This window comes from Rhinopithecus bieti, unplaced genomic scaffold, assembly GCF_001698545.2.
Source record: "Rhinopithecus bieti isolate Rb0 unplaced genomic scaffold, ASM169854v2 scaffold_20579, whole genome shotgun sequence".
NCBI classification, from domain to species: Eukaryota; Metazoa; Chordata; class Mammalia; order Primates; family Cercopithecidae; genus Rhinopithecus; species Rhinopithecus bieti.
Genome location: NW_016810413.1, coordinates 1,484,662 through 1,497,559, shown reverse-complemented (window position 1 = coordinate 1,497,559; position 12,898 = coordinate 1,484,662). Strand labels below are relative to the sequence as shown.

Sequence of the window (12,898 nt, the reverse complement as noted above, 5' to 3'; positions counted from 1 at the left end):
CTAATATCAATTAAGGGAAATTTTACCTATCATTAAATTTTTTCTATGATTTTAAATCTGCCTTATTTAGCATAATTTTAAATATGTTCTAATTACTAAAACTTAGTAATGTAAATAATTTATTCTGATAATAAATATATGAAGGTACCAAGGCAGCATTCCCCCAAAATATGAAATTTTAAATGATACATTTGAAACATTAACTTACTAAAAGTCTGAGAAAAAAATGATTAGTGAATAATAATGAATATGAATAAAACATCAAAGTTTTAAGAATATACCAAATTATTAAAGTATATTAAATTTGTTATAATAGGAAACTAAAATCTAACTTTAAAAATAACAGACAAAATTATTTGAGAAGAAGCTCTCAGCTTTGGATCTGAATATAAAGCATAGAACAAAAGTAGAAAACAAATAGGAAGAAGAAAGCATGAACACTTGAATGTTGAACTATAAAAGATGAAAATAAATACTAAAATTAAAACACTCAGGCATGAATCATGGTCAGTACAAAATTTTTAAAGTAAAGGAGATATGAAGTAATAGGACAAAATTATTTGCAATTTTATCTTTTTGAGATGTACTTTGTACCTTTTATTAAAATTCAATTTAGTAAATCAGGAGCTTGCTCTAATTTTCCATTATTATACTATGTTCTAAGTTTCAAATTCATTTCATTTTGACTTAGACTTTTAGCCAACCTTTCTTGACAAGACAGGCTCTTCAGAGATTCACGTGCTCAGTGAGTTCCACTCTCTAACTCTGAAACCATGGAGTGGCTGCCAGACTGTAGTGAGAGAGCCTTCTGATGTCCCGATTGAAGCAACTTCCAGTCCATCAGCATCTCTTGTGGAAAGTAGCTGCAAACCAGATACTTCTGGCTTTGTCAGTGCTACTTAATGTAAGGGAACAATTTGGAAAACTGGTCATGAAAAACAAAATGCATTCTACTTATTCTTTTTCAAAGTGGGTAGAATTGAGACCTCCTTATCCCACAAGAATGTATGTAACTCGTGTAATAGGTTCCAGCAATATCCTGGATTTTGATATTTTTTCAAGGAGGTGTGTATATGTACACGTATATATCACAAAACATTTTAAAGACAAATAGTCAAATTCTAATACTTCTTCCCTTACCCTTGGCTAGTTCCTGCAAATTTCAAAAAGTCATGTGGACAGGAGAGTGTCCTATTTATATGCATGATACCAATACAAACTATTGTTGTTGGGCTATAATATCATCTATCAAAAGTATTTACAACTTAAAGTGCAACAGATTTTGTTTACCACCTTTCACATAATAAGATTCTGTAATTTGGGCATGTCACCTTTATTGTTAGTGTTACTGAAAGTGTGTTTATAAATTGGCAACGTTTAAATCTATATTTGGTATTCAAAGGCAAAATGAGATCTAAAATCTAAAAAAAAGCATAAGGAATATTTGATAAGTCAATAAAGTTTGATTTCTTAGATCCCAGTGTTTACAGGTAATAGCAACATTATTGTTAATTGGATGCCTAGAATTTCTTATAACCATCAAAATTATGGGTATTCCTAGATTTTGCATGGGCAAACAATGTGAAAATCAGAATATACTCAGATTCTTCAAAACCAAATTTGTAAAGCTCCTTGAGAAGTGGAAAAAAATTATAATAGTGTAATTTTCACATCATTTTGACATTTCACATTGGATTCTTACAACCATATCTCGAGTTAGGGCGGGTTTATTGTTTCACCTTAAAAAATGAGAAGCAAGTGAAAATCTGACCTGCAGAACTGGGATATAGAGAGCCCAGGTGTTTAGGCCTATTGATAATGTTTGATCCTCAGCATGTGGTTCAAGTCCTGACTCTGGTACTTAATAACCATAGCCTCAAGCAGATGCTGTCACACACCCGAAGCTCTGTTTCCTCAGCTTTAAAGTGTAGCTAATAATTCCTTCCTCCTAACATTATGGTGAGACTCAAAGGGTGTAAACCTTATAAAAGCACTTTTGAAATTGTAGAATACACTATAATTGTTAGACTTATTTTCCTGGTGTCTATTATATTAGTACTTTATTATTCCCAAGGAACAGTTGTGGAAATCTAATTTTAGTTGTCAACAAATTCATTTGAAGGTTTCTCTGGGGCCAGAGAAATGCAGGGCGGGTAAGATGTGAACCAACCCATTCCATTGCATTGTCTGCTTACCACTCTGCTGTTGTCTGAGAGGACTTCAAGCATATCCATGCTCCATAGGATTCCACCCTGACCTCACCATCTTTACCTACTTTGTCTTTAAGGAAAGACATAAAAATGGGTTTAAGGAGAAGTCAAGCAAACATATCCAGTAAAGAAAAGCTCTCTTACATGCATTTAGTTGCCGTCTCCTCTGAAATAGATTTCTAAAAAGTCGTCCTTACTCTGATGCTTTGTAATTTGAAATTTTGCAGTTTCTCAGATTTCACTCTTCTGTAATTAAATGGAATTCTAACTAAGCTATTTGTAGAGCTTAAGGACTGGTCTTCTGTCTGACTCCCGTATGGGTAATACTTTGTTTTGTCAGTGTTCAGGCTACACCTTGGCATGCCTTATGTGTTAAGCATGACTGAAAGGTGCTGAAACCAAATGACTTACAATATGAGTTCTCTCTTTCAGTTCCTAAGGGGCCCCAGCGTGTTACTGCAAAACCAAAAACATCACCGAGTCCAGAAGTGTCATACACCACACCTGGTAAATGCTTTATTTCACGTTTAAGCCAAACGCGTTCAACTGCCCCACTCTGCTTCAGTGAAACATGAGACTTGATAGAAGTGAGGTCAATATTTCACTTATTTTTAAATCCCATGTTGTATCATATGTGGTATAATTTCAGGAGTTTCATAAGAGTGTCCACTTGTTCATCTAGTAAAGCTGTGATCGCAGTCAAAAGGCAGAGAATTATGCCAAGGTTAGAATGTCTTTCCTAGAACTAAAGTTCTCTTATTCCCTGACTTACAAAAAAATGCTGCCAATTCTAGCTACGCTATGCTCAAATATTTCACTAAACACAAAGATAAAGACTTTTGCTCTTCCCTACAAATGATAAATTAGTGTTTTTACAAATAGAGGCAGTGATGTTTAGTCATTTACTTGGATACGTAAATTGTACTATGTCCACATTGAGTTTTTTCCCTGTCACATTCTATTTTACAAATTTATGGAGACATCGCTTGGGTTAAGAAATTTCTTTCGCACACACACAATGGTTTCTTTAGTTACAAATCTGTTTTTTGCCAATCATCTGAGAAAGTCTTTTGTTCACATATGGGGAAGGTAATCTCATGTTTGTGGAGTATCCAGGGTGGGGATTCCAAGGGCCCAGACATTTCATGGATATTACCACCACTATTTACATGAAGTCTTCAAGTGGCCTCAGGAAGCCACTGGTAACCGAACAACTTTCTCTAAAAGCCAAGCTCATTTTAACTCGAGAATCTGGGAAATACTGTGAGTTTTTTCTCTTTCTTTTAAAGGTACAATTATTATAAATTCTTAAATACTCCTAAAAGCATATAGAACATTCCCAGAGCCAAAAAACTTCTAAGCTATAGTATAAAATGATAGCATTTTGGAAGCAAGCCTGAATTCACTTGCTATAATGTTTTCCAGATTGTATAACCAAAGGCTATTATTGCTGCTATGGTATAGACAATTTGGTGGTGGTGGTAGCAAGCTAGAGAGAATCTCCTTTGCCCTGAAGTCTAGAATGTAAATTTGTACCACCAAACACAATAGCCAATATTATAAACAGGAAGTAAGAAAAAAACCTCATCTCACTTGTCAAAGATCAGCTTATTTTCAATTGTGGAAATGAATGTAATGGAAATTAATTTGTTATAGATAACAGTAGATTTGAGTGACTTTATTTACTTTTCAGTATAAAAAATAATACTATTGATATAATCTCATTATACCAATATATTGAATAGTTAAGTTTTTTCCTCTTTTAATATTTAACATTTGCCCTACTGGGCATGAGTTGGCCATTACTGAAGCCAGGTGGTGAGTACCTAAGAATTCATTCTACTATTTTTCTACTTTCATATACCTTTGGAATTTACTATCATAAAATTATTTTTAAGGTATTTATTTTAAAATCTTCTCTGTTAGCTAGTCCTTCTCTTCAACCACATTCTTCAAATGTTCTCCCACAGCTAAGTTATAAAGAGCAGACCACTTTTAGCAGAAAAAAAAAAAAAAAAAAACTTGCCTTAATTCTACCAATACCTTGTTTTTCATAGAAACTCTAACCTGTGATCTTGATCCCTGTAACAACACAAATAGTTAACAACTATCCCTATTTATACTTTTTATCTGGAGTTTGAATGAGCAGAGTAGAGCACTGCCTCCTGGAGAACTAGGGCCTGTCTTAGTGGTCTTCTGTCACCCCTCCAGCTCCACATGTTCAGAGTTAAGGTTCTGTCCCTAAACCTGATGTTGGCCCTGCCATATGATCAGGCTTCTTCTCCCTTGCCCCAGGGGTTTGGCACCCCCAGGAGTAATCATAAGGCAACTCGTACTACATTTCAGTTTTCTCAGAAGTGTTCAAACACATTGGATTCTGATGTGTTCAAACAGTTTTTAGATTTTATCTAGGCTCAAATTCATACCCTAATGAACCCAATACTTTGTTTACCAGGTCCTGTGGGTTATACTTCAAAAAAACAGGGTAAATGACATGTGTATTTTAATACGTATTAGTATCCTGGAGAAATAAACTTCTTCTGTAAAAGTCTAAAAATTTAAAATGTAGTGCTGAGGTCAGGACAGCGTTATGTTTTGTTGTGACATTTATCTCAAAATTTATTCTGAGAGAGAGCAGAAGTAACAAACTTGGATTTCTTGACCTTATCAAAGAGGAAGTCAGTCTCAGATTCATTGTACAGCACTTCCATTCTGCAGATTCCTAGGCATAACACCAGCTTCATCCAGTGAGGCCTTTAGAAAAACCCTTCCAGCCATTCCGTTGAATTATCTACAACGTTTAATGAGGAATCTTGACAAATTGAGCCCACACTCGCTGCCCACACCAAAATGAAAGTGACTTTTCTCCACATCTACCTTGGAAGAATGATTTAGAATTCAGAGCAAATAACTCCCTCAGTAGAAAATAGGTGCCATTTAACTTGGAGTCTAAACAGGAGGTTCCTGGCTCAACAGAGCTCTGTCTTCCTTATGAGTTCCTTTCTACACCAAGACCTGTCTTGGCTTTGTGGTCAACCTTCTGGCCCCCAGGCATTGGGATAGATTTCAGTCATCAAGAGCAAACCAGGAAGAAAACCTAGATTTCAGCAAGCTATCCAAATCCTCATGAATATTCTATGTGTCTCTTCCCTTTGGAAAATTATTTGTAGTCACACTCTTCAGGATTTCTGTAGTTTTATGTTTTCAGTTATACTGGTTTTAAGGGGAGTTTTTTGTGAACTAATTAAGAATAAGTGTTTAATTCTAAATATTTCTTTAAAATTGAGCCTTATTGTTTAAAATGATAGAGTTCATAAAGCAATCATTTGCTTGGATTACATACTTTAAAATATTGCCAGATTTATATTAGGGAGAAACCTGATTGGACATTCACCTAACAAATGTATGTTTTCTGATATAGTCTTAGAAGACAATATGTTTAGAATTGAGCAAGCCAAGATAACAATAGTTAACAATTATTTCCATTTATACTTTTTGTCATAATAGGAGCTGGGATGAGCAGGGTAGAGAACTGCCTCCTTAAGATCATACTGTTACCATTACTGTTCTACAGTATTTCATTATCATCCTCTAGACATTTTGCCATTTTTTCCTAAAGCTTCTTCTTTTTTCCCTTAAGGATGTACTATGTAAATTTATTCTTTGTTAAAATAGTTTTTTTTTTTTTTTTTCAAATCAATTTTCCTAGAGGCAAGATGTCTTTCTTCTCAAATATGAGAATTCAAATCAGGAGTTAATCAGCAATTTGCTTATTTGCCTGATGATATATTAAACATCAATATGCTTTCCCCTCAAATTTTAGTGACTCAGTGCCTTTCTCTTTGCCTCAAAATCTCCATAAGCTTGTATATGTCATTGATGTGATTAATAAATTATTTCTTTAGATCTTTCTTTCTTTCCTGTTTTTTGTTTGTTTTTTGTTTGTTTGTTTGTTTGTTTGTTTTTGGACAGGATATCACTCTGTTGCCCAGGCTGGAGTGCAGTGATGCAATCATAGCTCACTGCAGCCTCGATCTCCTGTGCTCAATTGATCCTCCTGCCTCAGCCTCCCAAGTAGCTGGGACCACAGGTGTAAGGCACCACGCCTGGCCTAGATTTTTTAATACTGTTTTACAATTCCCTGGAAAAGAATTAGAGACTTTTGGGAGAGTTCAATTTCAGTCTTTAAAATGTTGCTTAGCAAAGTACAATGCTGGTTCATGGGAATTGCCCATCTTTTCCATATTTGTTCTTTAAAAAAAATGCACTAATGCATGTTCAATTCAACAAATATTGATTGCCACTTATCTGCCTGGTTCCATGCTTAGGGATTAAAAGAATTAGATATGATCTCTACCACCCAACACAGTACAGTGGAGAAAACAGGAATAATATCAATAACTATAAAACAAGCCAAATCTCAGTAATTAATGGATTAGTGATATAAACAAAAAATGAAATAAGAAAAGTAATACATTCTAAATGTATGAATTAGAGAAGGTATTATCAAGAAAATGAACTTTAAGATAGATTTTAATAGATAAGTAGCTATTGATGATTTTTGAGAAAGCAAAGATTCAGAGGTATAAAAAGTGCTCCAGGCCGGGCACAATGGCTCATGCCTGTAATCCCAACACTTTCAGAGGCCGAGGCGGGTGGATCACGAGGTCAGGAGATCAAGACCATCTTGGCTAACACGGTGAAACCCCGTCTCTACTAAAAAAAAAATACAAAAAAAATTAGCCGGGCGTGGTGGCAGATGCCTGTAGTAGTCCCAGCTACTCGGGAGGCTGAGGCAGGAGAATGGCGTGAACCAGAGAGACAGAGCTTGCAGTGAGCCGAGTTCACACCACTGCACTCCAGCCCAGGCGACAGAGCGAGACTCCATGCTCCATATAGCTGAGAAACAGCATGATTCGGAATGACTACATTGCTAGCCATATGATGAGATTATTGAGAGATGAAAACAATGTAAATTGGATTCACATGTTTGAGGGCTTTTAGGTTATGCTAAGCACTTCAAAAAATTTTTCTTTAGATAATTAGGAGATACTAAAATTGTGTTTCTTTTTGTAATCTTGGGAGTGATATAATTACATCTGTATTTTAGAAAGATGGCTGTGATTTTTTCAAATGGAATATTAACTGGCCAAAAAAAAAAAAAAAAAAGCCAGAAATCACTTAGTAGGTTTGCAACAATCCAGAAATTGAACTTATTGTGGTAGAAAGGAAACTAAGGGAATAATGCTGAAATGCCTTTGTATATGGAACTACGAAGACCTAGAGAATGACTGAATGCTGTTATGGAGAGAAGGGTGGCAATGCTGTTCCTAGACTGGGCAAGTAGTAGATAATAATGTCATTAACTGAGACAGGGAACAGAGAGAGTAATAAAGATGGGTGTGTACATGCTAGGCTTGCAAGGGGCCAGTAGGACTTTGAGTGGGAAGATGCTAACTGATGGTTGAAAATGTTTTCTGGACTTCTAAACAGAACTTAGGATTTGGGGCACAGATTTAGGAGCCGCTTGTTTACATCTAGATAGTTCTTAAATCTTGGAAAACATAATAGAGGAGAAAATATAGATGGAGAAAATAAGCCAGAAATCAAATATTTAGGCAGCATAGTTATATTTAAGGAGTAGGCAGAGGAAAAAGAGCCTCCAGATGTCAAAAAAGATAAGAGAAAAGCAGGAAAGGAGCTGGGAGATGAGGCAGGAAAAGGCCTAAGAAAGGAAGTTTGGCAATGGCATTGCAGTGGCAATGAGAAGGAGAGGGATCAGAAGAGGCTGCCAGCTTGACCGTGCATGTCCAGAATCCCACTCTCTGAAACCTTTGGGCTGCATGCTTCAGAATTAGCAGTTTCCAGATTTTAGAAACTTACGTGAGTACATATACCATTGATTAGAAACATTAATGTGTATTCAGTGAGCAGTATGAATAGTCTTACCAAGCAGAAGAACTAAAACCTATAAACAGCCCTTCGATCAGTATAAGTTATGTTTTGCCATTGAATAAATTAAGAGAAAACTCAACTTTCAGAGTTTCTGGACTTAAGAACATGATTAAGGCTATTGTTGCAGGAAATGAGTGGAGGCTGGACCACAGTGGATGAAGAAGATATATCTAAAAGATGAGGAAGCAGAGGCAGATAGTTTTTTTATTAAAGGAATGAGAGCAAGAGGGAGGGATTGTTTGAAGGAGAAGCCATGTCAAGGGAATGATTTTTTTTTTTTTTTTTGGATATTAGAGCATTCGAGCTGTTTTGTAGGTAGAGAGCAAGTAACTCATGGAGAAATGAAAACATGGACAAATAGAAATATAACAGAAATAATGGAAAGTAAAAGGCCTCAAATGAGATGGAAGGGAGGGTGGTCCAAGAGCACAGGGAAAGCCAGCAGGTGGCCTCCTACGGGGCTTCCTCTCAGACTGGACCTAATGGTACAAGGTTAGAATAAAGGAATAAAGAGTATAGATTAAAGGAATAGAATAGGGTATGGAGTCTATACAGGTTACTTTTCTAAGAGAATCAGTCTCTTGGTAGCCTATTGCCAGGGTAAACCTTATCGCAGACTTCATATTCTAACTTTGTCAAGAGGAAACACATTAATTATTTTCTAACTCTATCAAAACATTCATGCACGTTCATTTACATTTGTCTATGATAGACATTGTGCATTCCTACTTGTCTTACATTAGTTGGACTTTGGAGTGGCACGCTTTATGGAACAAAGACAGATTGGTTAGTAGTATAAATGGAGTTGGTTAATATAATTAAATCTAAAATTATAATAACAGTAAATATTCTTATAAAGAAATCAAAACTGCTTTCTCAGAAAATTGTCATCATTATTTTCATTGATGAGTTTCTCCCAGCATGAAAGATGTAGGTTTTAGGGATCGTGCTTTTGTTCAATTTAATATACAGAGGGAATGCCACATAGGAAAAACAGAAAAAACAACTTGAATTTCTTGGAGCTGTAGTTGACCAAGTAGGAGAATGATTCATATTACTTTCCTGTAAATATTTCTATTTCTTTCCTTTCCACTGATTTCACCTGCTTAGGAAGTCTGCTATGGCAGTTTATTAAATCATCACTTCATGGTTAAAAAGAAAAGTGCCAATTTTAGCAGCTGGAATCCACATTACCCCAGCCTAAATTCCTCAGTAAACTAGAGCAGCAGTGAATAATGTATTTACAGTATGGTGGATTTATTAGTACCACATCTCTTCTCAGCTTCTCCTTACCTTAATCCCAGCTCCTTTTTGGTTGGTGGAGTACTGTAACTAACTCGGGTATTTATAAACTGAAGGCTGCTTTGAATGTTCATGGCCTTCACAGAGCTGAATCAAAGTGCCTTCTTCAGCCTCAAGATAAACATTTTGTTTCATTTACAGCTGGAAATTTCTTATATTTTACTATTTAAATCCCCCAAAAAACTACACGCAAAGGCAAAATGTTCACTATTGTGGTGGGCTTTCTCTACCTTATCAACCACTAATCTTTTTAAAGTTTCCTTTTCTCTTTAAGAAAGCAATCCATATTTTCAAATTCCCTTGGATGTTATCTTTTAGCTCGTAGAAGTTCTGAATCAAGTTTCTGTTCAGTGCACCAGTTTTCACAACTGTAATTTCACTAATACCTAGCAGCGTAGTCTAAGAACAGATGTGGCATGCAAGTTAAACATGATTCCCAAAAACAATAAAAAGAGATTGTTCATTTTATATAACCTATTTCTCCACTAATGGTAAAGTGGTGCTTGGCCACCTCATAATAATAAAATAAAATTTTAAAAAGAAGTTTTCTTCATCTTTCTTCTAAGGCAGAGTTCTAGCCTGAATCATAATTTTTTTCCAGCATTATATAAGATGCAAGGAAATTACACTGCCTGACAAAAAGGTACTGGTATGTATGAAAGGCTTAGCGTGGTAGGAAAACCTTTCATTGAGAGATTAGGTCTAGGTAGGGCCTCTTTGTGGGGAAACTGAGTTGAAGTACTTTACACTATTTGTGGAATGAGATTTTGTTGTAGAAATCTGGTACAAACAAATAGGCAAATCCCCCTAATATTTTCCCCACTGAGAAATATGGTACCAAGTTTCCAATCTACTGTTTAATTTTGCTAAAACATTACAAAATATACTGGATTTCAGGGACTGCATATACCAGTAGGCCTATTGTTCAGCTGACATTTTTGTCTTTTGTTTTCATATGCTATGTCAAGCATGCTTGACACCTAATATACTAGAAGCCACATCACTAAAGAAGACAAAAATGGCAACAGCTATCATTTACTAAGTAATAAGTACTATCATTAACTTTACATGTGGTGTCTTCTAATGACTAGCTGATTCCTTTTGCTTCATTTTCTGCCCCCAGGAACTGTAAGTGCCATTTAGAATAAGACTGTGTTATCTCCTTACATATTCAAGATTTTTCCATTTCTTATTGTTTCCCTCGATTTGTAGCCATTTTGATACTTTAAGATATATATTTTTTGTTGTTGTTAGTGGACTTTACGCATGAATATCAAACAGCAGCTAACTACTTTGTGCAAAACCTGACTTTCTATTTGGAAAACCACTTGAGGGAGCTCTACCTCATTGTTGAATTATGTTAGCTATCTCCTCCTCTTCCTCAAGGAAGACTTCAAAATGAACTGTGACTGACTTCATTTCTGTTTCACTGCCACCAGAACCTTCCCTGCATGGTAACATTTTTCCATTTTGAAGAAAACAAGCATCTTCTCAACTTTGGTCATTAACCATTGTAAAAATACTTTTGCTTCATTCATGCTTTCTGGGATTTTCTATCTGGGGGTTAAGCTCACTCCAGTTGGGACATTTAGAATACACAGTGTTTATAATCTTTTTCTTTCAGCTCCAAAAGATGTGCTCCTTCCTCATAAACCAGACACTGAGGTCTCTCAGAGTGAACCTGGTAAATTAATTATTTCATCCTTCTGGCTAAGAAGTGTATTTTCAAAACAAAATTCTTGAAGTAAATATATTTTAAAGGTTGTGATATGGAAGAAATTCAGAGAAAATATGGATATAAAATGCATATTTCTTTTGGGTACATTGAATCATCTGGGTTGAATTATTTTTCCTTTGTTAAATGAGGGAATAATACATAGGCTCATTGAGTAGATCGTGCTAAAACTATCATACCATTGTTAACTAAGCCAACTCTTATATCCTTTCAAAATGTAAATGTAGCTACATTACCACTATGGGTATACTTTTAAGTAAAAAAAAGTGGATGCCTACTCAAAATTTTCCCCAAAGTGAGAACTTCAAAGTTTTAGTTAAACTAAGTTATCTGATTAGCATCTAATGTGCAGAATTTTCTCTTATTTATTATAATTCTTAGAGAACATTTAAATTATTAAATCAATGCATCTAAAAAATATAGAAACTATTTTGACTTTACCAGGTAGTAATTCTCATAAATATGTTCCTTTGGTTTGCTTTTGGCATAGTTCTGCAACCTGTTACCTTTAGATTTGAGCCACCAAAGACAACAATAGGTAATGGTTTTCCCATATCAACCAACTCTGTTTTCTTTGCTACCGTCAAGATTGCAGGCCTTTCTCAAATGATCCTGTTGAAACATCATTTCTTCTCAATTCATTTCATCATTTCATTCTCATTATTATTACTCTTTCCAAAATAGAAAAGCCATTATTTCACTGTCGTAATGGGTTTGCTTTGAAGACTACCTCAAGACATTACTGAATCCATCTTCATTTACTTCATTTATCTCCATGTTTCCATACGAGTCCACTGTGTTTACTAATGGTGCCCGTTTAACAATTTCCATTGGTTTATTGGTTCTCAGCTGTAATGTAACATACTAGCATGTGGTAAGTTTGAAAGATACTGAAAGTAATTATCACTATTGGCCAAAATAGTAAAAATTGCCAGTGATTTGTTAAACTGAGCTCAAGCAGACTCAAGGAGATGATACCAACAATGATATTCTCACACATTTTGTAATCCTGTATGCTCTCTTGAATGGAGGAGACAAGGACTGTGTCTAACCCACACCCCATCTCAACCAGCCATTCTGATGGATTGGTTCAAGAATAGAATGTCATGTACTGTGTGTCCTGGTGGAAAAACAGTTGAGAACCATTATTCTAATATTCCACAGTCATTTTTCCAAAAGTTGTGTGCACATTTAACTTTCTTCTTTCCTTTTTCTATTTCAAATGAAGGAATTTCATGTAATACCAATCTGGTCTGGTGCTGGCTTTGAATCTAAAAATTTACAACCGTGGTCCTTTTCTTTTTGCAGCTCCTCTAGAGACACGAGGCATCCCTTTTATACCCATGATTTCCCCAAGTCCTAGTCAAGAGGAACTACAGACCATTCTGGGTAAATTTCGTTTTAATATTTGTTCAAGGAGGGCTTGCCTTTTAGGAATTTCCCTTCGAGTAGCCATAATACATTATGTTCATAGCTTGTTTCTAAATAATAGGTTATTTAAAAATTCATTTCACTCAACACTTTTACATTGACACTGTATTTGGCCTAATATGTATGCTGATTTTCAAAATAAAATGTTGTAATACATCTAAGATGTGTTAAATTGGCTCTGGTGATTGTGATTTAGAATACTTAAAATTTTAAGTATTCTAAAAGAAAATGTTCCTAAGTCAATGCTGTTCTTTTCTGTTGCTTT

At 35.3% G+C, this 12,898-nt stretch overlaps 1 protein-coding gene across 25 annotated transcripts in view; it reads left to right on the top strand.

The window, feature by feature from the left end:
- Nucleotides 1-12,898, top strand: part of ABI3BP (ABI family member 3 binding protein) — a 128,486-nt gene that overhangs the window by 69,673 nt on the left and 45,915 nt on the right. For 22 of the 25 annotated variants that reach the window (XM_017891905.1, XM_017891898.1, XM_017891897.1 and 19 more), the window contains 4 exons: nt 2,643-2,717; nt 11,092-11,151; nt 11,693-11,740; nt 12,511-12,591. In XM_017891905.1, the coding sequence (XP_017747394.1) occupies nt 2,643-2,717; nt 11,092-11,151; nt 11,693-11,740; nt 12,511-12,591 (264 nt within the window). The remainder of the gene's footprint in view (nt 1-2,642; nt 2,718-11,091; nt 11,152-11,692; nt 11,741-12,510; nt 12,592-12,898) is intronic. The other 3 variants (XM_017891920.1, XM_017891900.1, XM_017891908.1) reach the window with 2 other exon arrangements.